Below are 24,274 nucleotides of genomic sequence, written 5' to 3'. Positions count from 1 at the left end.
CATCTATCTCATGACTACAATAACAAAGTGCAAACATCCGAGCCCAACACCAGATGGCGATCTTTGCACAAGTATACGATCTACAGCTCATATGCCTCGAACCTTCAGTTTTTGAAAGTGCTCAAAATACCTTTTGATGCAGTGGGGCTAAAGAAAATTACTTAAATAAAATAAAGTGGTATTAAGGTTACCATCCAAGGATACCCGAGCCATTCTTTCCGAAAAGTACCAAGGTGGTAGAATGGCTCAGCAATGAAGGATTCAATATACATTCATTCCCTAGGATGCTTTTTATTTCAATGATCACAACTGGGGAGGAGCCACGCAGTTGGTTCCTAGATTCCTTTAAGCTTTGCGTGAACACTCTGGCCTCCGTGCTCTCCTCTTCTGTCATGGGCAATCTATAATCACTTCAAAGCCTGTCCATCTTTTTTGCTTCCTCCCAATGCAATTTATGACAACACCCTGCTCTTGAGACCTGCCCATGAATCAAGTTATGCACACAGTGGCTGTTGGACCCGGCCCTTTTGGCAGGTTCACCCAAAACTTTTTGCTTTTTCCTAGCCCGTTTCTGTGACCTAGTGTTGGTGATTTTAGGCCTCTGTGCACTTTTTCACTGTGGTACAGTGTAAAGTGCTTGAGCTCTCTGTGTATGTGTGGTGAGGGACCTGCCCTCCCATAGGAATGAATGGGGAATATGTATGCCCATGGTAGTTCCTGATGTGTGGGGAGTGCAGGGTCGAGTTTGATATGTACAAACTCGTGAGATTGAATGCTGCGTAATGATGTATGCGGCATGAATGTGTCTAGTGCAGAAGTGTCACTTCTAGACGTGTGTGTGCATGTGTAGTGAGTCTGCTGGCACGTGATTGGCTGGAGCCTGGCTCCAGGAGTGCCTGGGCCTGCTTGTGGATTGACTGTCTGGTTTGAGGATGACAGGGGCTGGGGAGCCCCCAGGAGATTGTCTGAGTCAGTCCGTGGATGAAAGGCTGCATCTGCTGCCAGGGAAGTGGGAGGAGATGGCACCTGGGAGTGAATGAGGCTGTGCCTGCCTGCCACAATGCTGGCTCCACCTCCCACTGGGCAGCTGTCGCCTCTGCCCCTCACAGTCAAAGGAATTCCCTATAACCAGTTCTAGCTGGTTCTCACACTGCCTGCACCCTTTAGACAAAGGATTTTACAGTATAAAAAGGGGCTGTGTCCCCTTATGAAATGTTCTTGTTTTCAACTTGAATCCTGGCAGGGGTGTGCTGCTGCTTGGGCCCAGGGGAATCCATGGGCCCTGCCCAGCCCCTGGACACCTGATGGACTGCTGATGTCCTGGACTCTAGAGACCTTTTACTGGGTCCCCTTTGCTTCACTTTGCTTAAGGACCTTGCTGGACTTATGGACCTTTACTTGTCCCTAGCACTGGGAGTGCTTTTCTTTCACCCCTAGCGCCTGGTGGCGCTTTATCTCTGCCTTTAGCGCTGGGAGCGCTTTATTTTGCTGTTCTAGCGCCTGGTAGCGCTTGTATGCTGTCTCTAGCGCTTAGGAGCGCTATATCTTTGCCCATAGCGCCTTATGTGGTTCTAGCACTGGGGAGAGCTTTGGCCGGTGCCCACCCGGCATTTGCCCAGGATTGAGGAGCCTATCGAGTGCCCACCTCGATTTGATTAAGTATTTAAAGCCGGTGCCCACCCGGCATTGCCCCATGTTTTCACTGCCGCGGCCCGAGCCGTTTATGCTCATAGCCGCCGAAGAGAAGCTTCCCCGAGTCGCCGCGCTGTGATTGGAGAGCCGCGGGAGGCTCGCCCTGGAAGGCCACTCTGTGATTGGAGAGCCGCGGGAGGCTCGCCCTGGAAGTCCGCACTGTGATTGGCTCGCGGTCGGGAGAGGGGAGAGGAAGATGGCGGCGGCCACTGCGGGGCTCCCGTGACTGAGAGGGAGCCCCGAGAGAAGACGCGTGGCCTGTGTCATGATCCTTGCCAAGGTCCTCATTAGAACCTTAATTCTTAAAATCCCACCCCATTCCCGTGCACCTGCACGACCTATATGTATGTTGTGTTTGTGAGATTTGTATGGTGAAATGCTTGTTTCTGAATCACTCTTTTGCATCTATTTCATTCCGAGAATGTAAACATGCTATCCTATCGTATTAGTAGTTTAGTTTGCCAGTGAACCGCATGCATGTTGGTCCATTTTCATTGATAGCGTGTAGTTTAAAAGACGTTTTTCCTCGATGTTAGTTTAAGCGCATTTGCACGTTCTGCCTTACGCGAACGTGCGCACTATTTTCTCTGGGTGCGGTCGGCTATAAAAACCGCACCCAGACTTCCAGAACTCGCTTTGCCTTCTGGATTCCATCACGAGAGCTTCGTCGGAAAGGCTTGTCTGCCGTCAGGAACAAGAATCCAGCCAATCTACAGGACATTTATTCAGCTTGGCAATTCGGAGTGCATTAAAGAACCGAAGATGAACAAGGGAAAAAGCTAAGTACTATTTGAATAATAGCTCTGGCGCCCATCGCAAGAAAGAGTGTTTAATTGGAACTTGTCACTGAAAGACCATAGACTAATTAATTTTTCTGTGTTGTAAGGAACATTTCGGGACTATTTTGAATTTTATGTGAACTGTTAAAATACTTTGCAAGAGTACATTGTGAAGTGTAAAGAAGACTTTTATGTGCATTTGGAATCTTTATGAGACAAATTATTTCGCAAGAGAGTATTGCGAAGGGTCAAGAGACTAGCTTTAGGATAGTTTAGTCATAACCTTCTGAGAATAGGATTAGGTTGTCCTGTATTCTCTTCTCTTTCGTGTTTACCACAGGTTTGGTCACAGGGAGATTTCAAGGACAGTAATTCACGTTGAAGAGGAAGACAATTCCAAGTAAGTCATAGAGTAGAGAAGGGATGAGGTAAATTCAGAGAGAGGAAAGTATCTAACAACACTGTTTGTATCATTCCTCAGAACATCAGAATCAAGAACCTCAAAACAAGAAACTCCTTAAGGATCAGACGACCCTAATCCACAAGACAAAGAAATACTGGACAAGGATAAATCAAGGCTGAATCGCAGGTAGGAGTCTAGGTAGAATAAAGTACATAAGAACTATTTAGAAAGCTTAGAAACTGGTAGTTTAGGAATCACTTGGGTAAAGTCCAAATTTTGTGATTAAAGTCCTTGCTACTTTTTGTTTCACAGGTCGACAGCAAGATAACTCCACACCTACGTCCAGTACCGGCCCTCCTCCCATATATCTAGTTTTAATCTGGCTGTGATTTAGTTCAGCAAGTTTTTAGTTAGATTAATGGGAAGTTGGTCCCTTGCGTCTCTGCGAAATTCTCTACGTCGTCCAGGAGAGGTTTGGCTCTGACTAAGGTAAGGGACGACGTAGCTTGGTCTTGACAGCCTGCTGCTGGGGCTCCCCTGTGCTGAGGGAGCCCCGGGGAGAGAAGGAAGCGCCGGCGAAGGAGAGCCGCCGCCCCGCGGAGATGCCGCCGTCCGGAGGAGCCCCGCACAGGAGACAGCCCGGTGATTCAGAAGGGCTGGGCTCCGTGCGGCTGCTGTTGATGCCGGAGAGCGGCACAGGGGCGAGAGTGGAGGTAGGGCGGCCCCAGCTGGGAGCGGGCCACCCCAACATTTCAACGGAGCCTGAGTTTCCAATGCCCACATTGGTGTGTACAAGTCCTGAGAGGGCTCCGGGGGCATATCTGTGTTTATGAGTCCAGGAGGGACTCCAACAACGCGGCAAGAGTTGTGTAGAGCCCTGAGAAGGCTCGTGGGGGCCATTAGGTTGCGAGTCCAGAGAGGCTCGTGGGGGCATATTTGTTGAGCCCTGAGAGGCTCCCTGTCCACATTGTTGTTTTGTGAGCCCAGAGAGGGCTCTTAAGGGGGCAAAGTTATTGACAGAGCCTGTGTGGCTCCCAGTTGGCACAGCTTTGGTTCTAGGGGCTAGTGACAGCCCCCTGCTGCAGTTTTGACTCCCAGCTGCCCAGCAATTAGTGGGCAGCTGCACCGTTTAGGTCTTGTGATTGTCCTCAGGTGCCCAGCAAGTAGTGGGCACCTGCTACGTTTAGGCTTGTGCTTGGACTGGCGCTGCTTGGCAGCGCGCCCTAACATTTGGACACAGGGTGTCTTAGCCCCAACAAGGCCAGTTGGCCTAGGGACTGCCACAGATGGTGGCTTATGTAAGTTTTGCGCAATGTGGGTACCTGCTATGTTTAGGATGGTAATTGCCTACTGTGTGTTTTTGCGCTATTGAGTTGTGTTGGGGCACCTCTGAATGTTTTTATGCATCATGTGTCTTTCTTTCCCTGTGCTCACCTCTGAATGTTTTTATGCATCATGTGTCTTTCTTTCCCTGCGCTGCACCTCTGAATGTTTTAGGCGTCATGTGTCTCCTGGCGCTGCACCTCTGAATGTGTTTGTGACGCATCATGTGCCTTGTTCTTAACACCGCTGAATGTGTAGGTTTATGCATCATGTGTTTCTCTTTACTACTCCTCTGAATGTATATTTATGCATCATGGGTAATGTGTTCTTTCCTAGACCCCTAAACGCTGTGTGATACTTAGGTGGTTGTCCGTACACCTCTGAATGTTTTTAGGCATCATGTGTTTTCCTTTACTACTCCTCTGAATGTGTTTCATGCATCATGGGTAATGTGTTCTTGCTTATACCCCTAAATGTATTTTATTCTTAGGTGGTTGTTCTTTCCAGTACAGGTGGTACTTACCTGTTCCTAGTAGTTACTGGATGTGATTTATAACTGTTATTTTGTGCTATACTTATTCTAATTTCTAAAAGTGTTGATTCTAACAGTGGCCCATGTGGCCCTGTCCTGTAAATAATCCCTTGTGAATATTGCCCGTGCCAGTTGGCACAATGTACATGTGTGACTTCTATCTGGTGTGTTTTTACAATACAAAAGTTATTTTATAATAACCTTGTGTGGAGTTCCTTTTGTGGTGTGCCTAGTATGTTGTTGCTGTTGTGTGCTGGCGCAAATGCTTTACACATTGCCTCCGAGTTTAGCCTTACTGCTCGTGCCAAGCTACCAGGGGGTGAGCAGGGGTTATCTTGGCGTGTGACTCCCTTGCTCCGACTAGAATGGTGGTTTCTGCCTGGCTTTGGCGTCAGCCTTAGCCTACCAGAAATAGCCAGTTCTAACAGTGGCCATCCTAATTTCATACACAACTTCCACTTACCATCATCCTAATGTTGCCAGACAATACAGATGCATCAAGGCTTGACAGTTGTCCACCAGTGCACTGATTCTTTTTTTCCACCTGTCTCGTCAAACGTCTGAGCCCACACTTGCATCCATCTACCCACAATTGAAGAAGCTTATGACTAGATGCTGACCCTTTCGCTGGTTGGTACCCTACTCTTCTCAGGCATGCATTATTGCTCCACACAACCTATTCATTTATGCCGTTCCTAAACCTCAAACCAGGTAGTCTGCTGCCCCACCCTAGTCCACAAACTCAAATGTAAACAAACCAGTCTAATGAGAACTTCTTACCTTGGCACCACTGGCTGGTGTTGCAGGCGAGGATGGCATGGATGTGCAGCTGTGGTTACTCTGACTGGCGCTTGAGCTGGATCTGGTTGGTGAAGCTGTCCGTGAAGAAGGCTTTGACCTACGACCCCGTGACCTAAAGGGTGTCATTCCTTGAGAAACTCCCTCAGGGAGGATGAACTTCTCCCGAAGTTCAAGGTTTGTTCGTCCTCGTGCTGGGGAGAGACACAGAAGAAATAATTATACATCGTGACAAACACCGATAGATGGGACAGGCCAAGACAGACAGTAGGACTGCAAAGCTACTCTCTCCTCATGTGGCAGCATCCGTATGTGATGTGCAGGAGGAAATAAAGAACAGGCTTTGGAAGAGTTTGGCAAGTGCAAGATCTGGTCTCCCCTCACCTCCTACAATTCTATAATGTCACAGAATGGATAAACGACTATGGAACTGCTGCCGAGGTGGTTTGTTACTAAAAAACTCAAACAATGGATGCCCCCTGCGAATCAAAATGGAAGTTACGTTTGCTTCTAGAGGAAAAAGACACCAGGACAGTTCACTCTCTCATAATTCCAAATTCAACACCACTGTCCCACTCGCCTTCATGAAATTGATATTCTGCATTTGAAAAGGAAGGCTGCCTGATGGCTCTTATTTGCTTTACAGTGTTGAGAAAACTGGGCGTTGGTGGCAGGTGCAAGTATGTTTTATATTTAGAAGTAAGGGGCGCTACAATTATTAGTTCTTGTTTATAGCTCGCTGAATCGTGAGGTGGCACAGGTTTTTTGTTTAAAGTTTGTGGGATGGTGCGAGAGCACAGAATATCTAAGTTGTTGTGTTGTTTACAGTTCACTGAATGGTGATGGGGCACTGAATGTTAATGTTCGAAGGAAAGTGATGGGCCGCTGGAGAACCAAGCCTTAGTTTTACGGTGAGCAGGAGGATGAGCACGCACTGAATTGTCTGTTTCAGAGTTCCCACAATAGTGAGCGGCACTGAAGGATGAAGTCTGTATTATAGCGCATAGGACGGCGAGGGAGCACAAAGGGTCTTAGTTTGTGTTGTATAGAAGGGTGACTATCTTACAGAAACCTCTTATTATATGATATTGGAATTAGGTGGCAGGATAGAACTAAATTACGCAGCAAAAAAAGACAAATTACGGGGCCTAAAGTGATCTATTTTGAAGCACTATTGTGACATTTTTATACGATATGGGCAAAGGTTTCATCTCATTACCAAATGATTATTTTTTATTCAAATCTGCAAAATATGTAGAAGATGAAGTAGATGTAAAGGGCGTCAAATCAGTATTTACGAGAAGAAACGCTGCCATATCACATAATTCCAGTTGTGATGGAAGAGAAGGTAGGATGCTGCACTTTCATTTATGGTTTGCATAAGTGCAGCGATGTTCTAGTTTTTTTGTTGTTTGCAAGGCAATCAGGCAGTGCCCGATGGGCTGGATTGAAAGGCTAGGGTGTGGTGTGGGCCGGACTTTTGGCTGTTTGTGGGCCTGTTTTATGGTCTGCTGGGCCAGTTTTTACTACAGATTTCCCGGATATTCTAACAAACACTGCAGCAAACTCACATCACTGCAGTTTTTCATATGCGACAGTTTGCAAAACATGGCAATTTACTTAGCTTTCTAAATCCCTAATCGAGGCCACTTAATTTTGGTGCCCGGGCGTGTGTTCTGTCCCTGTCTGAACCTGTTTAAGAACCTGTGGGGGACAGCCGTGGACAATTTTTTTTTTGCTTTACATCTCATCGAAAGAGATGTAGGAATTGCGGATTTTTAGTTTGTTTATATGTTTCCTTCAGAGAATGCATCAACTTAAGGTTGACCAACGCATGCCCTAGATGGACCCTGAAGCCCACTCTCTTGACAATGAGCTCAGGGCCTGGGCCAAAGTGGCTTCACACTCTGGCTGCAGCAAAGCACTGCTTGGCAACTGACTATAACAACAAGCAGCAAAGCTATTTAAAACTGACGCTTCTGTGAGGCAGTGCTTGGCAACTGACTTGAACAAAACGTGGCAAAGCTATTCAAAACTATTGCTTCTGTGTCGCACTGCTTGGCAATAGGCTTAAACAAAATGTGGCAAAGCTATTTCACACTGTGGCTTCTATGAAGCACCACCTGCCAAGTGGCTTAAACAAGCTGCGGCAAAGCTATTTCACACTGTGTCTTCTATGAAGCACCACCTGGCAACTGACAAACAGGGAGCACCAAAGCTACCCAACAATGCGACTTTTGCATTGAAAGGTGTGCACAGTCACTACACAGATGTTGCACACTGAATCTTCTGTGAAGCATCGAGAGCAGCTGACCTAAACAACGAGCAGCAAAGCTACTGCACACTGCCATTTCTATGCAGTATGGATGGGTAGGGTCACTGCCCTGGAAAACAAAGTTTGAAAGCTATTGCACTCTGATTTCAGTGCAACAAGTCTCAACTACAGACTTAAAAAGAAACAGCAAAGCAACTGCACATTGAGATGTCTTTGCAGCGGGATCACTGCTGGGAAGAAATGGCCCAAATAAACTGTAAACTGCATCTTCTGTTCGGCAAAGTCTGTTAAGATTTCTGTCCTGAAGAAAAGGTGCAATACTACTGCAAACAGTGGCTTGTGTGCATCACAGCTCAATTAAGGGCTGCCCATAGGCGCGTGAGAGGCACACTAGGCAGTGTGCGGCGGCATCTCCAAAGACCAAAAGACACCTTTGCACCCTGAAATATACACTGACTCTCTCAGTGATGTACCAGTCTCACAGCCAGATTTTAAGGCTGAGTGCATGCAAGCCTCTACAAAACACTTACCATGCCAGGAACAGGACATGCTGTGCTGCATGCAATGTAAGCAACTCATGGACTACATGTGCTTGAGCAGTGTTGCACCTGCAGCAACAATTCATCAACGAATGCGGTACTGCCCGCATCAGGGAGGAGCTGAAGGGACAGCGGCAGTGAGGAATCAAAAGTCAGGCAATAAGCAAAGCCATTCTCAAAACCAGCCTCTGAAGCAAAGAAGAAAGTGCAAGCGAGAGAGAAACAGCCCCAACCTAAGGGAGATTGACTGATAATCGAGGAGCTGGAGTCGGAGCGTTTGATTTTACATCCAGGATGGTGAACTAGAATTAAATAAAAGACAAGAGAAGAACAAACAGGGAACAAAATAAAGTGGTAAATAAGGAGTCAGAAGAAGGCTGTGCCATGCTCAAATATCTCGTCCATCTCCTTCTGCCATGCGCTGATGGAGCAGAGAGAAGCTTGAACATGCAAAGAACATTACAGCTGTAAAAGAATGTTTGGTCTCGCAGAGCTAGTCGTAGTTACATGATACCACGACAGTCCCCGCTGCTGCTGCATGCAGTGCAGCAGCTGCATGAGGATCTAGAGGTTCTACAAGTCCAGCAACAGGAGGCTGATATGGCTAGTAGATAGACCTTTCAAATGCTATTGCAACACAAGGCTGTAACTTACCTGCACCACTACTCGTGGAATTAGAAGTGTGAGATAGATTCACATGTTCTGCATAACCCTGCCATCCAGTGGTTGGATTTGGGGTATTAAAATCCTTAAAATAAAGTGAGAGGAAGTTTGCCGGCTAATCTAGTGACACTTGAAGCCTGGAGCAGAGCAAGCTCCCGTATGGGGTGAAAGGAGTAATTTCTTACCTCTAACTCTAGTTCTGTAGTAGGGGTATCTCTGTTATATTCATAATCTAGAGAATAGTCCCGCCCATGTGCATGGACCCCAGAGCAATCAAAAATAATCTCTTAAACTGTCTTCTTTGCAGTCCTGCATAGACACATAAGAGAAAATCAAGACACATAATGCAGCCTAAAACTTCTAAGGATACAAAGGCCACCACTTTATCTAAACAGTGAAAAGGATAGCCCACAATGTCAGATTTTACACATTTTTACTAAGTTTCCTTCAAAGAGAAAACTCCCCTTCACAAAAATCCTTGAAATGATAGAGAGTAAGGGTTGGACAGACAAGCCCCAATAGGCTGCCATTATATGTCTGGAAAAGGGATACCGTGCCTTTAAGGAACTCTCCAGAGACCCTCCGTATCCCAGGATGCACAGCCAAAGACCTTTTACTTTCAATTCTTTTAGAAGGTGTATAAAGCAAGGCCTGTAGCATACATTACAGTACCATTTTCTCCACCGGGGAGGTTGGCGGGCGCCTATGACTATAACAGAGATACCCCTACTACAGAACTGGAGTTACAGGTAAGAAACTACTCCTTCTGTAGTAGGGGATCTCTGTGTATAGTCATAATCTAGTGAATAGAATCCCAAAAAACCAACCCGGCGGTGGAGAAAAACCAGACAACACCTCTATTGCGCAAGCAGATTTCTCAACGAAGCCTACCCAACCTGAGCATCTGCTCTGGCATCAGAGTCCAGACAGTAATGCTTAGCAAAGGTATGGACCGACCTCCAAGTGGCAGCCCTGCAGATCTCTGCAATGGGAACATTACGAAGCAAAGCAGTTGTAGCTGCTTTGCCTCCGGTAGAATGAGCCTTAGGCTTACCGCCTAAGGTCTTGTTAGCCTTCTGATAACATAACTGGATACAGGACACAATCCATCTAGAAATGGACTGTTTCGAGGTGGCAAGATCAGTCCTGACCGACCCATAATTGACAAACAATTGGTCTGACCTACGAATGTCCTTGGTCTTATTCAAGTAGAATTTCAACACCCTTCTGACATCCAGGGAATGAAGAGACCTTTCCGCTGGAGTGGAAGGATTTTGGAAAAACGTAGGTAAAGTTATAGTCTGATTGACATGAAAATCAGAAATCACCTTTGGAAGGAACTTAGGGTGAGTACGCATCACAACCGTAGCAGCATGAAATACAGCATAAGGTTCTTGGCAACACAATGCCTGAATTTCACTCACCCTGCGGGCCGATGTAATGGCCACAAGGTAGGCCGCCTTCCATGACAAGTGCTGCAGAGAAGCCTTATGGATAGGTTCAAAAGGCTCCTTCATCAACCTGAACAGCACCACATTCAGCTCCCATGATGGCGAAGGACGCCGAACAGGAGAAAACACTTTCTTCAATCCTTCCAAAAAATCTTTAATCACAGGAATCTGGAAGAAGGATGTCTGTGAAGGGCATTTCCTATACCCAGTTAATGCTGCGAGGTGAACCTTAATAGAATGAAAATTAAGGCCAGACTGAGCCAAATGCAAAAGGTAAGGAAGAATGACATCTTCCTTGTAGGTTGTCGTATCATAGTTCTTGGAAGTGCACCAGATGCAGAACCTCTTCCACTTGTAGGCATAGGAAGTCCTAGTGGAAGGTCTCTTAGCCTCCTTAAGTATAGTCATGCAATCGTCAGGAAGATTCAGGTGTCCATATTGCACTAGCTCGGGGGGGCCATGCCGCCAAACTCAACGATGAGAGGTTGGGGTGCACCATCTGCCCCCGAACTTCGTGAGAAGGTCTGGCAGACATGGCAGCCGCATGTGGGGTAGGAGAGACCGGTGAAGCAGGTCCGTGAACCACCACTGTCGGGGACCCTCCGGAGCAATGAGGATCATTCGTGCTCTGGACTGAGACAGCTTGATGAGTACCGCCAGAATCAGGGGAATGGGTGGAAAAGCGTACAGAAAGCTGTTCGACCAGCGGATCCATAGCGCGTTCCCCAGAGTCCTCGGTTGGTAATACCTGGAGGCGAAATCTTGGCATTTTATGTTTTCGGCGGTGGCGAACAGATCTACGTCCGGAGTGCCACATCTGTCGAAGATGTTTCCTAGCACTTTGTCGTTTAGAACCCACTCGTGGTTTTCTTGCACCAGCCTGCTGAGTGCATCCGCCTGAGCATTCTGCACACCTGTTAAGTGGGTAGCCATTGTCGTCAGTCCTCTGGCTAGCAGCCAGTGCCAGATCGCCTGCGCTTCTTGTGACAGTGTGTGCAATCACGAGCCCCCCTGCTTGTTGAGGTAATACATTGTGGTCGTATTGCCCATCTGTACAAGCAAGGAGTTGGTCTGGAAGGACGGAAGAAAGGCCTTCAGTGCCAAGTGAACAGCTCTGAGTTCCAGGAAATTGATGTGATACGTGGATTCCGCCGGGGACCACGTTCCCTGGATTTATAGATGGCCTGAATGCGCTCCCCAGCCGTGGAGAGAAGCATCCGTGATGATAGTCTGAATGGGAATGTCCTTGTGGAATGGAGCTCCTCTGAAGAGTTTCTCTGCTGAGCACCACCATCTCAGGGACTGTTGAGCGTGAAGGGACAGCCGGATCCTGTCGTCCCAGCTCCCCCGCTTCTGGTCCCACTGATCCTCCAGACATTCCTGCAGCGGCCTCATGTCGAGGCGTGCGTGTGGTGTGAGGAAGATGCAAGAGGCCATCGACCCCAGTAGAGAAGACACCGTCCTCACTGTCGTAGATGGAACAGCTATGAGAGCCTGAGCCTTCCGAAGGATCGTTAAGCGTCGCTCCTCTGAAGGAGACACGATTGCTGAAAGAGTATCGATGGAGGCTCCCAAGTACAGTAGGCACTGGGCAGGAGTCGGAACAGACTTGGACATGTTTATGTGCAACCCAAGCTGGTTCAACAGAACGGCCGTCCTGTTGAAGTGCAATTGCGCTTCATGGAAGGTGGAGGCTTTGATCAACCAGTCGTCCAGGTACGGGTAGACCAACCCCTTGTTCTTTCTCAGGTGAGACGCCACCACTGCCATGCACTTTGAAAAGGTCCTGGGCACAGACTTCCGTCCAAACGGTAGTACAGTTTACTGATGGTGATTTGTGCAGACCAGAAATCGCAGGAACTTCCGATGTTTCCGTGCAATGGGCACATGGAAATACGCATCTTGCAGATCTATTGCGCAAAGCCAGTCTCCTCTTTGCAGCAGAGGATAAATCTGGTGCAGAGGCAGCATGCAAAACTTCTCCCTACGAATCCATTTGTTTGCTTGTCGCAAATCCAGAATGGGCCTGAACTCGTTCTTGTCCTTCTTACGTACCAGGAAGAACCAAGAGTAAAGACCCTTTCCCCTTTGAGACAAAGGCACGTCTTCTATCTCCCTTTTCCTTAACAGGGTATCGGCCTCCGCTTGGAGCTCGCACAGCTGGATGTGCAAGCAAACTGGTGTAATCGATGGAGGAGGGGTGACGAAACGAAGACTGTATCCATTGCAAACAATATTCAGCACCCACTTGTCCCGAGTAATTTTTCTCCACTCTGCCAAGTAATTCTGTATGCTTCCCCCTACCGGAGCGGGTAATGGAAGAGGGGGAAGTAACACCCCAGGGCTTAGACCCGGCCTGGCCCTTGTTCGCCGAGGAGGACTGCTGTCCGCCTCTGCCCCTCTGGCGCTTCTGGAATGGCTGCCGCTGGTACGGCTGCTTTTGTTGCTGTTGATCAGCTTGACTACCCTGCCCTCGTCTTTGAGAACTATACCGCCTCTGGAATGGACGGAAGGACTTCTTCAGCTCTTTTGGTTTCTCCAAACCAACGGCTTTAAGTGTCTCTACCTCTGCCTTCATGTGGGCCATCTCCTCGTCCGCATGTGACCCAAAGAGAGTCGAGCCAGAGAATGGTAAATTAGCGTCTCTCTGTGGCGCCTCCGGTTTGAGAGATGTAAGGCGCAACCAGGAATGTGGTCGTAAATTGATGCCATGGCAGTAACCATGAGCCGCTAGGAGAGAGGCTTTTGCCGCAGAGCTGATGACCTGGTTGGAGACTATCATACCCTCATTCAAAATCTCCTGGAAGTCTTCTCTCCGATCCCTCGGGAGAAGCTCCAGGAATTGCTGCAGGGACTCCCACAAGGAGCGGTCATAGGGACCCAAGAGCGCCGTGGCACTCGCCGCTTTCATGGAGGTGGCCGCCGTCCCACAGACTTTCCGTCCAGCCGAGTCCATCTGACGGCTTTCCTTATCCGGACGCACTGTAGAAGAAGGTGGCAGTAGCTTGCTGCTTCTTGGCCGCAGTTACGATAACAGAAACCGGTACCGGATCTGATCTCAGGAACGCCGGATCGGAATCAGGGGGCCTGTACTTTTTCTGCAGCTGGGACGGAGCTGATTTCACTGAGGCCGGAGTCAGAAAAAGCTCCATAGCCGGTTCCTCCAGTCCAGGCACCAAGGGCAACAAGGGGGTAGACAAATGCTGCTTGTGCAAGGTTTCAAATATCACTGATGTAGAAGTTGTGGGTACCGTCAAAGTGATCCCCAACTTCGCTGCCCTTCTCAATAGCACCTCCTGAAATGTTACGATGTCATCCACCGGTGACACCCTTGTATGGGGGGAATCCGACAAGGTGGGAGAATATCTCCGGGCACTTGAAGAGTCCGTATGACGGGACCGTGACCTATCCCTTCGGTGACGATGACGGGACCATGCCTTCTGGACCGTTATCTAGACCTCCTAGGCCTCAGGCGATCCACTGGTCTTACAGGAGGCGGGAGATGCGGAGGCAGAACCTGAGTCCTAGGCTGTGGAGGCCTCGTTGGCGGTGACGGAAGGTGCAGCAGGGATGGAGGAGACAGCTGTTGAGGCGGAAAAGTTGGAGGTGGAGGCAAGGGAGGTAGCGGAGGAGGCTTCCTCTGAGGCAATAGTGGAGGCGTAGGAGTCCTGGGCCTAGTAGGCGAATAGGTCCTAAAATACTCAGATTCCGAAGACCTGACCACTCTCCTCTAATTCTGTGCAGGTCTTGACGAGGATGCTCTGGAGGCAGACCTTTCAGCCGAGCGCCGCCGCCGCCGCGACAGGGGACTCGTAGATGCAGAAGATAGGCTAACTACTGAGGCAGAGGACACCGTCCTGACCCTTGAACGCCTCATCGACATTGACTTTTCCTTTCTCGACGTCGACCTCTTCGTCTTTCTGCTTTTCGACGTCAATCATCTAGACTTCGATGCACTCCTCGACGTCGACTCTTCTCCTTGACGTCAACTTGTCTTTCCTTGACGTCGAGTCGGCCTCGAACAGCGGTGAGCGCCGGTGCCTCCTGGACTCATCTCGACGTCGATGTGTCGACGCTGATGAAGTCCTCGACGTTGACCTCGTCTAAGTTCTCGACGTCCTTCCCCTCGACGTCGAACGCCGACGATGCTTCGACTCAGAGCCCTGGGTCGACGGGGAACAGATAGTGGTCATGCCTCTTGACGCCAAAGCCATTGACGTCGACCGGAACCAGTGCCTTTTCTGGGCCTTTTCTTGACTGGGGAGCCCCCCAGAGGCCGAAGCACGGGCAGAGGACGATGACCGAGTCCTTTCATGCCCAGACCTACCTGGTTCCGGATGTCTCCTCTGCTCCAGGCCTTGGAGACGAATCTCCTTCCTGTCACGCAGGGTCCTCCTGAAGAAAGCTTGACAAATCTCACAGGCTTCAGGGACATGGGAGGAAGGGAGACAGAGTATGCATACTCTGTGGGGGCCAAATTTAGCCTTCTTCCTGGCAAACTCAGGACACTTGTAGAATAAAGCATATTCGACAGAAAGAGTGGGCAAAACTGGCTAAAAAAACACAGCAAAAGGAAGAGGAAGACCCCAGAGGTCGAGTGAAACACTCAAAACACTTGAAGTGTCAAAAATTGAAGAAATACCCAAAAAGGGAGAGCTCAATGCTCCAGGGTCCTGCTAGCAGGAGCCGGAAAAAAGAACTGAAAGTAAAAGCACTTTGGCTGTGCATCCTGGGATACCGAGGGTCTCTGGAGAGTTCCTTAAAGGCACGGTATCTCTTTTCCAGACATATAATGGCAGCCTATGGGGGGAGTTTTCTCTTTGAAGGAAACTTGATAAAAATGTGTAAAATCTGACATTGTGGGCTATCCATTTTTACTGTTTAGATGAAGAGGTGGCCTTTGTAGCCTTTGAAGTGTTAGGTTGCATTTTTTGTCTTGATTTTCTCTTAATTGTCTATGCAGGACTGCAAAGAAGACAGCTTAAAAGATTATTTTTGATTGCTCCGGGGTCCACGCACATGGGAGGGACTATACACAGAGATCCGCTACTACAGAAGCAGAGTCACCCTCAAATCCCCGCTATGAGAGGGTGGAAGCCTGAAGGAAATAGATACATTAAAAGAATTTACACCCAGCGTTCATATTTGCATTTCTAAAGTGGGCAACCTGATTGAAGAGGGAACCTTGATGCCCTTTCCTTTACTCCAGAGGACCAACAGTATTACAAATACCTACAACTCGCCCATGCCTGGAAAGCAGAAATATCCCCCCAGATCTCACCGAATATATTCCACATGAGGGCAGGCTTTTAATGGACGAAACACAGGAGAAAGTATTAAAGGGCATTTATAAAAATATGCCTGATACCCTCCTAAAACTACGGTCCACATCTTCTTTTCACGACATCCACACCAGAATCGACTATTGGCTGGCCTCTCATTCCATCACTAATCGTATTGTTGAGTGCACCGTGCTCGCGCGCACCCTGTCCGACCACTCGCCTATATTATTGACATTAGAGGCTCCGCGGCGCGGGATCCCCCCGTTTATCTGGCGCTTTCCGCCTTATGCCCTGCTAGACGACGCGTTCCGGGGTGAGGTGGCGGAGGAGATTGACCTCTTCTTCGAGAAGAACTTAGGCTCCGTGGAAGACTTCCGTACTGTCTGGGAGGCATTCAAGGTGTTCATCCGCGGGGTGGTCATGGCCAATCACTCCAGCGTTCTGAAGGCTATTCGGCAGCGGCCTCATGCCTTGGAATCTCAACTGGCCAACCTAGAGGTGAGACTCCTTACGGACCCTGATCCCGCAGTAGCCGCCGAAATTAGGACTCTGGTCTCGGAATTTAATGAGGAAGCTGACAGGGAGGTCTGTTTTATGGGGAAATACGCCTCGGCGAGGACCTATGGGGAAGCTGAACGCCCCAGCTCCCTCCTGGCCAGGATATTACGCGAGGAGAAGAGCGCTCCCAGGTTGACAGAACTGCATACCCCGGGGGGATCCACGGTCACGGCGGAAGTGGATATCATCTCTGTTTTCCGTGACTACTACCCCGACCTTTACTCCACCAGATCCATAGATCTGGAGGCCGACATGGACGACTACCTGGAACATATACAGTTACCGTTCCTGGCGCAGTCGGACAGAGAGTTTCTCATGGCGCCCATTCAGGCGGACAAGGTCTCTGAGGCCTTGGCGTCCATGCGGTCCCACAGCGCTCCCGGAGTAGATGGCCTGACTGTGGGGTTCTATAAAGCTTTCCAGGAAAAACTCATCCCGCACTTGCTGTCTTTATTTGACGACATAAGCGAAGAGGGCAGCATGCCGGGAACGATGAGGGAAGCCCAGTTAGTTACCATCTTGAAGCCGGGCAAACCCCCTAACCTCTGCAGTTCGTATAGACCGATATCGCTCCTAAATGTTGATGCGAAACTTTATGCTAAAGTGCTGGCTGCCCGGCTATCCCTCATTGCTCCGAAGATAATCGCCCCAGAACAGGCCGGCTTCGTCTCGGGGAGAAACCTGTCCTACAACATTCGAACGGTTCTAGGCACAATGCAACACGTCCGTCAAGACGCGAAGGCGGTGGCCATCTTCCTGGACATGGAGAAGGCGATCGACTCCGTCGAATGGCCATTCATGGTCCGGGTCCTCCGCCGTATGGGCCTGGGAGAGCAATTTTTACAGATGATCGTCGCTCTGTACTGGAAGCCGACAGCACGGGTACGGCATGGAGATCGGGTCTCGGAACCCTTTCCCATAAGCAGAGGAACGAGACAGGGATGCCCTCTGTTCCCCCTGCTATACGCTCTGGTGGCAGAACCACTGGCGTGCGCTTTGCGGGAATACCATTGGTATCGGGGGGTTAGCTTCCCGTCTTATAAAATTGTCATTTCTACTTATGCGGACGACACGCTATTATATGTTCGGAACCCAGAGTCCAACCTCGCCCCGGTTCTGAGAGAGGTGGTACGTTTCGGTGCCCTCTCGAGTGAACTGGGAGAAGTCCGCGGTGTTTCCTCTGACTCCGGTGACGGTCTGCTTCGACATGGACTACCCGCTCACCTGGACCACAGACCCGGTTCGGTACCTGGGCGTGATGATCCATACCGACCCGGAAGTGCTCTTCAAGGAAAACTATGGGGTGGCCTTCAGTAAGTGTGAAGATGATGTGGCACGCTGGTGCAAGCTTCCGCTCTCTTTAATCGGCCGGGTGGCCATCATGAAAATGGTGCTTCTGCCGCGGTTCTTGTTCTTGTTCTCCACCTTGCCCATAGTGCTCTCGCGAACATTCTTCCGAAATGTGACAAAACTAATGATGACGCTGGCCTGGGGAGGTAAGCAGGCACGTGTGCGATGGGAAACGCTAACACTACCGTACGAGCTGGGAGGACTCGGCGTGCCCGACTTGGAACGGTACTGTAGGGTAGCTCAGGCTACGCACCTTCATACGTGGATTCACGGGGATGAGAACATACCGCACGTTCGGATGGAGCGGCTGTTTGCGGATCCTCTTCCTCTCCCAGCCACGGTCTGCGCCCCAGTGGACAACCGAGTGGGCATCCTAGATTCTATAACGGCCACAAACCACGCATGGAACGCGCTGTTAAAAGCACGGGGAGAAGTGCTGTTGTACTCCCCGCGATGGCGGTGGAATGGTGCAATGGCTGGCTCCCATCGGAGACAGGAATGGTATTCGTGCACTTCACGACCTCGGGATCGAAAAGGCGGGCGCTTTGTTTGCGGACGGTCGGGCCAAAACATGGGACCAGGTTGCCCTAGGGGTGGAGCACCCGACCCTGCTGCAGCAGTTCCAATTTCATAGACTTCGAGGGGCCCCGAGGGAAGTCCTTGGGCCAGATATGACAGAGCCGCCGGACATTCCGGAACTAGCTTACGTCATCGCCCAACCCTCCCAGCGGCACCTGACGACGCATCTGTACAAGTGCATTACGTCACACAGGGCACAGGAACCCTCCAAAGCCCGGTTGGCCTGGCAGAGAGACTTAGACATGGATATAGATGACGCAATGTGGAGGTACTGCTGTAGTAATACCAAAAAAGTGTCTCTGAATGGAAGGCACAGACTAATCCACTTCAAATTTTTGCAGAGAGTGTATTACACCCCGGAACGACTACACCATTATGGCCTCCGTCAGTCTCCAGAATGCGAGCGCTGCCATGCACCGGTGGCAGACTTCCTACATATGGCATGGAACTGCCGCAAGATACAAGAGTTCTGGATTACGGTCTTCTCAGAACTCAGTGAAATACTAGAGCACGAACTGCAGGTTGATCCAGCTCTGGCGTTGCTGGGCTACTCGAAGCCTCTGCCGCTGGCATGTAGACGATTGGCGGATATGGGATTGTTACTGGCGAGACGCACGGTGGCACAATGTTGGATGAGAGGTCCGACCCCGACAAAAAAAGATGGGCCAGAGACAAGGTGTACTGTTGCACACAAGCAGAGCACTACAGTGAGTTGCTTCCCCCCACCAGCAGACCGAAAAACTTTTGGGGTTTGTATAACACCTTTAGATATGCCAGGGAGGAGGTGGAGGACACGCAGGGTGCCGAGGGGGTGGAAGCACTAGGATAGCCTTCACTACTCCATTGGGAGGAAAAGGACGACTGTAGGGCGGATGGGACGGCCGGGTGGATTATTGATACCCGGCTGTCACGAGGCAGGTGACGAGTGGTAGTCTCTGATTTAAGTGGAAGCGATGGGAGTGAGTCTTCTCCTGACACACCCCAAGGGTATTGCAACCTGGGTGTGGAGAGGGGGCATGGACGAGGCTTAGGCGAACCTTTGCAGACATTAAGTGGGGTTGTGGACTGATAGGACAGGGGGGGATGGGGGGCGGTACTGGATGTTCTTTTGGGGAGTTTGGAGAGTTTTAAAAAATACAAAATACAGCTACATTTCGGTCTGTGCAGCGCCTGGCCTGCGTGACCTACCCCCCCTTACGCCTCAGGGACACATTTGCAAGTGAGCGAGGACGGCCCAGCTGCTGACTCACGTTTTGCTTAACGGGCGCACTGTGATTTCACGCTGCTGTACCCCTGGGTTAACGACATCAAGCTGTGTACACCGTCTTACCAATTGCTCGACTGTTTCCATCCTTGTCGCTTCGCCGGCCCAGATGGGTTGTAGGCGGGAAGCTGTGTATGATGTGTACAATTCTAATAAAGGTGTTTAAAAACCCCCCCCCCAAAAAAACTACGGTCCACATGGGAAACTGATATTCGCGAAATGGAAAACCTGAATTGGGAGGCAGCATTAATGTTCCCACGAGAAGTAGCAATTAGAGCCTGGCCGCGACTCATTCACTTAAAAATTCTGGATAGGTATTACTACAATAAGGCCCGCCTCCGCAGAATAGGTAAAGCAGCCCCTCCAGAATGCCTGCGTTGTGGGGGAAACAAGGGAGACTTTCGTCATATATTATGGGCATGCCCGATTATACAAAAATTCTGGCTCTGGGTGCTTTTGGAACTCAGCACCATAATAGGGGTGACACTGCCTGAAAACGCTAAGGATGTTCTTGTGGGTATACCTAATGATGTAGACTTGCCTCTGATGAAACTATTACTGTGAAACATGGGTTTGTAAGTAGCTAAACGAGATCTGGTCAGGCAATGGGGAGCACCTGAGACACCTGCCACGGCTGAATGGAGAAAGGGAATGGACCTTTATATGGCAGCGGAAAGAGTAATGCATAAAAGTAGGGTGTGCCCGCATAAGTTCTGTAAAGTGTGTGGTCGTTTGATTGCATATTATGGACTAGATAGAGGTGACTATGCTGCAGCTGTGCCTTCTTAGTAATGACCCTGCGGAGTTTACTTTAACGTGTTGGGTCTGCCTACCCATGAATGCATTGCTGCCATTCCTCGCATTCTCTACACCTCTGATGTGCTACTACCCTTCCGCCATTTTCTTTGTTTAAATGGGCACCCAACAGTGCTCTTCTTTTCAGCTTTATAAAGTAACATTGTTTTTTTTTTAATCCTGAAAATGTCAGCAGTGGGCACTAGTGGAAGGTATGCTGGTAATAAAACACTCCTAACATCGACCAGAGTCACGGAATGTACTGAGATTGACTGCCATGTTCATACTGCTTTTTGAAACATGGCATTAGAGTAGCTCAGGCTTCAAATTCGGCTGTCCCCAGCCGTTACAAGGCAAGCTGGGATGGTCACTGGTGAATCTAGGACAGACCTCTAGCACCAAATTTAGGGTATCCCTTACGTGATGTTATATTTTGAGGTATGGATCCGTCAAATGCGTGATTGAACAGTGAAAAAATTCTATATGTATTACAGTGAAATGGTAGAAGCAGTCGTGAAACAATTTTTAATGCAGCTTTGACCACCTGAGTTTCCTGCATTGCATGCAAGTGTGAAGAGTGCTTCTCTAACAAACACTGGCATAGCCAATAGATCTCACCTTATTGACCTATTATCTTTGTACAAATATTTTTGCAGTTACAAAATTGCCTTAATTAGATGGGTGATGACGTATGTGGTGCATGTGTAAGTAGGCCTGCAACTATGCATGTATGTGCCGTGGGACTGACTTGGTTGCCGTTTTCAAAAAAATTACCAATCCATAGACTGCAAACACCACTTTTTAAATAAAAGTCCATTTAATGATAGTGGTGTAAAAAGCATATTCATCAGTGTGAAGTGGTCTGGCAGCAAATCAAATTTACTAGGCCAGTCAAATAAATACATGTAGGGAGTCCATTGGCAACCAACTGCATAATGCCATGAGGGCATCTTCAGAACATAAGAGGGGCACAAATAGCATCCAGAACTCTGATCTCAACCGACTTGGAAGAAGGACGGCCCAGCTGCACACAGGGGAAAGTAAAGAGAGGTTGTACGTTGAAGACTGCACATGCTAGACATAGTGGCTAGCGACGAGAGAGACTGTACCTGCCGTGTCCTGCTCAAGAAGCGGTCTCCAGAGCCCAATCAAAACAAGAGATTACAGGCAGCAGCTGACTGGCCTCCTGCTTGCAGCACATGGACACAACAGTTGAATAAGTCTGCAGGAGTAAGTGGCAGCCCAAGGTCTTCAAACCACCACAACAACTGCTGTGCAGCACCAAGGACCAAGACCGGACACAGAGTTGCACCAGAGTTTGCTGAGCCTAGGAGTGATGTCAGAATGTGAGGTATTGACTAAGGAAGGATTGGCTTGGGACACCGGGTGACTGGTAGGGATGGCTGGACTTTGGTCAGTCAAAAAAGAACCTCGTGGGACCTCCAGGCGGCAACCAGGACCCCCTCACCATCTTCATGGAAGGAGGAGTCCCTGCAGGAAGACCCCATCGACTGCACCACATCCATGGCATCCTTTGAGCATCTTCAGCATCCTTCATAGGAATAAACTGCAACAAGGATAAAGTGGCCTGGAGGACGGCTCCTTCTGTGATGGATAACTCTTGAGGACCTTTCTGGTCCCGCTGACTAGCTCCCTGCTGGAGTTAGTCGCCCCCAAGTACTCCTAACCAACAGTATTGGATCTTTTTCATTTTTAGAGTCTACATTCTTATAAAAATACAGTCTATTTTTTATAAAGTGGTGTCGGATTTCTTGAGTTTCGTACTTCAATTGTTTTGGTGCTGTTTAAATGCTATACATTTGTTCCTCTGTGCAAGCTGCTCAGAGCCACAGCTACCCAGGGATGAGCTCAAGCTTTGACACACAAAACCGAAGGGACCTAAAGGGGTTGGTAAGTGTATTACACAGTGAGGTTGCACAACTGCACCATATAACACACCCCATTTCCTCACAATTACTTTGGCATTAGCTCCCCAGGCACAGAGAACACGGTGAGGAGAAACAACCCCGTCTCCCCTCTCCCTCAAAGTCTGTACCTCTATGTAACGATGATCTTCCCATATGGAGACTGTGCACATACAACTAAAGACGGCTCTCCCTGATCACCAATGTGATCACAATCATTAGCAGCCAAAGAGTAAGGGCCCACAGCAGGTGGTGGGTATCGTTTCAATGGAGACTGTCCATCTTGATAGCTATCTCTGAAAGCAACCAACATAAACTGCTATAATCAGTCAGTACATCTAGTAAATGCATCTCACAACTACATAAAATGTTAATTGTTCTATAACTGCAGACGTGATGTCCTATTATTATATTTTACATCGAAGCAATCCTCAATCTAATGACCTTTAGCTTGGAATGTCCGTGGCAGTGACTCGCACATCTGCTGACCCATCTCCAACACTACATACTAACTGTCCCCAATACATCAGTAGTTCTTGCCCATATGAAACAGACAATTCTTCCCCCATCTGCAGAAAATGCACTACTCACTAACCTTACTCAAATGTACTGAATGCGCCCCACACATTTAAAGACTTTTCTGCCCCTTGCCCCCAACACATGTACACCAGTTCTTGCTCCCAATAACCCTTACCGACAGAGTCTCACAATAAACATTATTTTTTTCAAAGGATAGTTAGCGAACTGGGTTGCTGGGTATTGTAGTGCCTATACACAATGGGCAATCCGGGCAAGCTAGACTGGACTCTTAGCTCAAAGAACACACACTCTGCTCTTGATACTCACCTCTGCATGGATCGTTCTTCACCAAAAACTCGTCAAGGGCCATCCAACCTCCACCCACGCGGACCATGACTGTACTGCGCAGAATTCGGACCAGCCGCAACTGCTGAGAGTCACCAAACTGTGGAATCGATAAGGGACATCCATGAGAAACCAAATACATTTATTAGGAGAGGAGCACCAGGAGCTCTGTTCACCACCTGATAAGCTATTCCAAATTGAAAATGATTATTCGTAAACAGGAGGAGCTCAACTCACTAGTAGATAAAAGAAAACATTCCAGATTTATCTACACCGAGGAACAGAAAATTGATCACGGTATGCATTTGAGCAATAACATATAAAACAGCTGCCTCCAAGCCTTGTGCACCATTTCAAATGCAATCTGCGGCTCAACTGGACCAAGCTCTTGATATAGCCTTCCACCCAAGGAGACTATAAGGACAGCACAAAAAATTACAAGAACTACTATTGACGTGTGGATACAATCCTATCAAAGGGCAGACATTTAGTTAAGCAAATGCAAAATTACTAGTAGGAGAAAGTAAGAGACTCCATGACATTGAAGTCAATTGCTGTTTTTATTGCATAGTCCAGTTTCTCTTCTGGAATGAGCCCAGGCCCAACTCACAAAGCAGAAGTATACCTTTCAAAAATAGGACCTGCATGGCACCATGTACTTTTTTCCAAATGGCATAGTAACATAAAAGTAGCAGCCGGGCCAAATACACTGTCTGAAGAATGATACAGAGCCTCAAGACTTTCACTCGTCAAAGGTCTAACACCTCATAATAAAATCCCCCTCCCCCAAAAAAAACACACTGTCCCAAACCATGAAGATTAATGTGATGACTGAAGCACAGGCCTGTGAAAGAAAGGTACAAGTGTTCACTGAAACCCACAAGCCTGTCCCAAAATGGAACTTTGACTACCTCCCTGCCCTTCTCCAACTGCTTTCACAGAATGAAGCACAAACCAAATCATAAGCCCACCCCCAAAAAGTCACAAGCAACCCCCAAAAAGTACAAGCCCGCCATCAAAAGAAAAAGTCAACCCAAAAAACCCTGGTACAGCATGAATTATAAAAGCAAAAATACACAGTAAAGCACTAGCTCAATAACCAAAGCAAAAGGTAATTACTCAAAGTACAAGGTTATGAACCAAAGCAGGAGGTTACTGACTCCCCAAAGCGCATAAGCCTGCAAAAAAACTACAAGCCTGCC

The 24,274-nt window shown here is 48.7% G+C and overlaps 1 protein-coding gene across 4 annotated transcripts in view; it reads right to left on the bottom strand.

Moving 5' to 3' along the window:
* MACF1 (microtubule actin crosslinking factor 1) overlaps positions 1-24,274 on the bottom strand; it is a 1,022,862-nt gene that overhangs the window by 51,516 nt on the left and 947,072 nt on the right. For all 4 annotated transcript variants that reach the window (XM_086955743.1, XM_086955745.1, XM_086955746.1 and 1 more), the window contains 3 exons: positions 23,055-23,172; positions 8,575-8,643; positions 5,510-5,721 (listed from right to left, as the gene is read on the bottom strand). In XM_086955743.1, the coding sequence (XP_086811869.1) occupies positions 5,510-5,721; positions 8,575-8,643; positions 23,055-23,172 (399 nt within the window). The remainder of the gene's footprint in view (positions 1-5,509; positions 5,722-8,574; positions 8,644-23,054; positions 23,173-24,274) is intronic.

The sequence above is a fragment of the Lissotriton vulgaris genome, chromosome 2_1 (genome assembly GCF_964263255.1).
Source record: "Lissotriton vulgaris chromosome 2_1, aLisVul1.2, whole genome shotgun sequence".
Lineage (NCBI taxonomy): Eukaryota > Metazoa > Chordata > Amphibia > Caudata > Salamandridae > Lissotriton > Lissotriton vulgaris.
The sequence above is the reverse complement of the archived record's forward strand: the minus strand, read 5'-3'. Positions and strand labels throughout refer to the sequence as shown.